A 3,711-nucleotide genomic window follows, 5' to 3' on the forward strand; every position below is an offset into this window, starting at 1 on the left:
ATATATCATAGAAGATCATAGAAACTTCATAGATTATAGAAAGTTGCAATGTGGGGTCCTGACATAAGGAAGATCAAGTAAATCCCCCTTCAACGAAACCAAAAGATGAAGAGGTGGAGACTTATGAACTAAAATCAATTGAGAAGTAGTGACAAGTTTTGCTAACCACTCAGAAGCTAAGTTTCCTTCCCCAGGGACTTGGAACCATTTAATCCTAAGATTAACAGTCATGTTGGAAATCAACAAAAGATGAGAAATGTGCCAATGGACAGAAGAAAGACCCATGCAATACTTCCAAAGATTAAGAGAGTCCATTTCCACAATAATTATATGTACATGCACAATTCGAAGCCGCAAACTCAAGATTAGAAATCAAACCCTCAATTATTATATCACGGATAAATGACCAAGTTGATACTAATGCAACATATTCTACAATTAGTAATATAACTGTCATTAAAATTAAAAAAGAATCTTTATTAAATAAATAGATGCGAACCCAAAAATCTGGCCCTTCTTGTAATTGCAGAGGTGCCATCTAAAAAAGCACCATTGATTTGTTTGCATTGTTTTGCAGGAAAAAGAACATGTAGACACTTCTTCAACTTCTGACATGGAGATGGCCAGCCGTTGGATTGGTAAGACCCCGCGTAGGATTCATCAAAAGTAGCCGTTGTAAAGCCCGGAGCCATCTTCTCTCATTTTTATTACAGTCCGAACATCAATGATGTCCGTTAAAAACTACACACACACACACACAAAACTGATCAAACAAACTAGCCGTTGGCTGCAGAACAATTGAAGAGAAGAAATAAAATCGATTTCGCAACATCTAAATTTACTGCGCCCACCTTAGTCTACCTCCATTACTTCTCAGAGCACCTTCTCCCTCCCCCTCTCTCCATGTTGAGCAAAAGATCCACCGATCGCCTGACGAGGAAGAAGGCCCATCTGCTTCGGCGTAACCACTTGCTCCTCCTGTTCATCCAAGTCGCAACCTTTCTACTCATCATCCCCTTGTCCAACCCATCTTGGGATGGAGTTATCATCTCCCAGGAAGACTACGAAGGTCTGCAGGCCTTCAAGCACTCCATTGACGATCTCCGAGGCTTCCTGCGAAGCTGGAACGGCACTGGTCTCGGAGCCTGCTCTGGCGCATGGGTCGGGATCAAGTGTGTACGCGGCAAGGTGATTGCTATCCAACTCCCATGGCGAGACTTCGAGGGCCATATTACAGAGAAGATTGGACAACTCAACGCCCTGCGCAAGCTTAGCCTCCATGACAACGCCATCAGCGGCCAAATCCCTTCTGCGCTAGGTTTCCTTCGTGAACTCAGGGGAGTTTATCTCTTCAACAACAGGTTATCTGGCACCATTCCGCCGTCCATTGGCAGTTGCATTGCGCTTCAAACGATCGACATCAGCAACAATTTGTTATCCGGTATCATCCCTTCTTCGTTATCCAATGCTTCCAGGCTTTACAGGCTTAATCTTAGCTTTAACAACTTGACTGGTTCGATTCCTGATGGCGTTGCAAGTTTGCCATCTCTGACATACCTTACTCTCCAGAACAATAATCTCTCTGGTAACATTCCCGAAACTTGGGGAACATATCAGCTTAAAACCCTTAATCTGGATCATAACTCAATTTCCGGTAACATTCCGAAGTCTCTGGGTGGATTGGCGTTGCTGCGTGATGCCATTTTGAGTAATAATCGGTTGAATGGAAGTTTTCCGTTGTCCATGTGCAACCTCTCCTCCTTAGTCCAGCTCAACCTTGAGAACAACCAAATTGGTAACAGGCTTCCAGCCGCCATTGATGGGCTTAAGAACCTATCACTTCTTTCTTTGAAGATGAATCGATTTGATGGTGAGATCCCAGAAACGTTAGGTAACATTTCTAGTCTTTCCCAACTGGATTTATCTGATAACAATCTCACTGGGAGGATTCCTTCTTCTCTCGAACATCTGGTGAATCTTACCTTCTTTAATGTCTCTTATAACAATCTTTCCGGCCAAGTTCCTCTTTTTCTGTCTAGGAAGTTCAATTCAAGCTCTTTCTTAGGAAACATCCAGCTCTGCGGGTACAGTAACTCAGTCCCCTGCACACCTCCGCCTTCTCCAAGTTTCCCACCACCATCTGTTCCCCCAAAACACAACCACACTAAACTAAACACCTTGGATATCATCCTCATTGTTGTAGGAATCACCCTCGTGCTACTTGTAGTCCTCTGCTTTATCCTTCTCTGCTGTTTGATTAGAAAAAGATCAGCGTCCACTTCGAAGCCCGGCACAGCTGGACCCAGCAGCGAAAGAGGCGAGAAACCTGGGCCAGGCGCTGCGACCGAAACGGAATCCGGCGGCGATATCGGAGGGAAGTTAGTCCACTTCGATGGTCCGCTGGTATTTACTGCCGACGATCTCTTGTGTGCAACGGCGGAAATAATGGGCAAAAGCACGTACGGGACGATGTACAAGGCAACGCTAGAGGATGGGAGCCATGTTGCAGTAAAGAGACTGCGTGAGAGGATTGCAAAGAACCAGAAAGAGTTCGAAACAGACGTAAATGTTCTGGGAAAGATCCGGCATTCTAATTTGCTAGCTCTCAGAGCTTACTACGTTGGCCCCAAAGGAGAAAAGCTCCTGGTGTTCGATTTTATGTCCAAGCGAAATCTTTCATCTTTTCTCCACGGTAAGCACAAATCATAACAGTAAAAACCAAACTAATCCTAAATTCTCACACCATTTTGCTGCCATTGTAGCTCGCGGACCAGAGACCACCATAGATTGGCCGATTAGAATGAGGATTGCGATGGGCGTCGCTCGTGGCTTGTGGCACCTTCACTCCAAAGAGAACATCGTCCATGGAAATCTCACTGGCGGCAACATTCTTCTAGATGATAATACAACTGCAAAAATTGCAGATTTTGGGCTCTCCCGTCTCATGACAGCGGCCGCGAACTCCAACGTTATAGCCGCCGCGGGAGCTCTGGGATACCGGGCGCCGGAGTTGTCGAAGCTGAAGAAAGCGAGCACGAAGACGGATGTGTATAGCCTCGGCGTTGTCATTCTGGAGCTTCTAACGGGAAAGTCGCCCGGCGAGCCGATCAATTGCATGGAGCTGCCACAGTGGGTGGCGTCGGTGGTGAAGGAGGAGTGGACGAACGAAGTGTTTGATGTGGAGATCATGAAGGATGCGGCGGCTGGGGATGAGTTGCTGAACACTTTGAAGCTGGCTTTGCTTTGTGTTGATCCGTCGCCGGCTGCGAGGCCGGAGGTTCAGGAGATAATGCCGGAGCTGAGGGAAACAGATGAAGGTGGTTTTGGGGGAGACGAAGGAGGAGGAGCATCGACGTCTGGGGGTAAATGAGGGAAATACGCATAGCTGCGTGTACGTGTACACAAGCTGCGTACATCCTGGGGTTATTCAATAAGTACAGAGAAGTTATATTGGGAGGCGTAGGCATCGCTGCGTGCGTCCAGGGGTTATTCAATAAGTACAGAGAAGTTATATTGGGGTTATACCCCTCTGTAATTTCTCTGTAACATACCTGTAACTTACAAATGAGTTCCGCGCTTCTGTAGTTTCATGGGAATAAATAAGTTACATGAAGGTTATAGGGGAGTTACACGGAGGTTACAGGGGGTATAACTCGGATATAACCCCCTGTACCCCCTGAATAACCCTTGATGTACGCAGCGCTGCGTACG

The 3,711-nt window shown here is 46.3% G+C and overlaps 1 protein-coding gene across 1 annotated transcript; it reads left to right on the top strand.

The window, feature by feature from the left end:
* The first annotated feature begins 754 nt into the window (after positions 1-754).
* LOC110025581 (probably inactive leucine-rich repeat receptor-like protein kinase IMK2) lies at positions 755-3,427 on the top strand. Its single transcript, XM_020726136.1, has 2 exons — positions 755-2,692; positions 2,763-3,427. Exons 1-2 carry the CDS (start codon positions 904-906, stop codon positions 3,368-3,370), a joined length of 2,397 nt encoding a protein of 798 aa, XP_020581795.1. The 5' UTR covers positions 755-903; the 3' UTR covers positions 3,371-3,427.
* The last annotated feature ends 284 nt before the right edge of the window (positions 3,428-3,711 follow it).

This window comes from Phalaenopsis equestris, unplaced genomic scaffold (genome assembly GCF_001263595.1).
Source record: "Phalaenopsis equestris unplaced genomic scaffold, ASM126359v1 Scaffold000304, whole genome shotgun sequence".
Classification (NCBI taxonomy): domain Eukaryota; kingdom Viridiplantae; phylum Streptophyta; class Magnoliopsida; order Asparagales; family Orchidaceae; genus Phalaenopsis; species Phalaenopsis equestris.

Coding starts and splice junctions, on each gene's coding strand:
- LOC110025581 (XM_020726136.1), top strand. CDS start 904: ATGTTGAGCAAAAGATCCACCGATCGCCTGACGAGGAAGAAGGCCCAT. Junction 2,693..2,762: donor TCTTTCATCTTTTCTCCACG/GTAAGCACAAAT, acceptor CTGCCATTGTAG/CTCGCGGACCAGAGACCACC.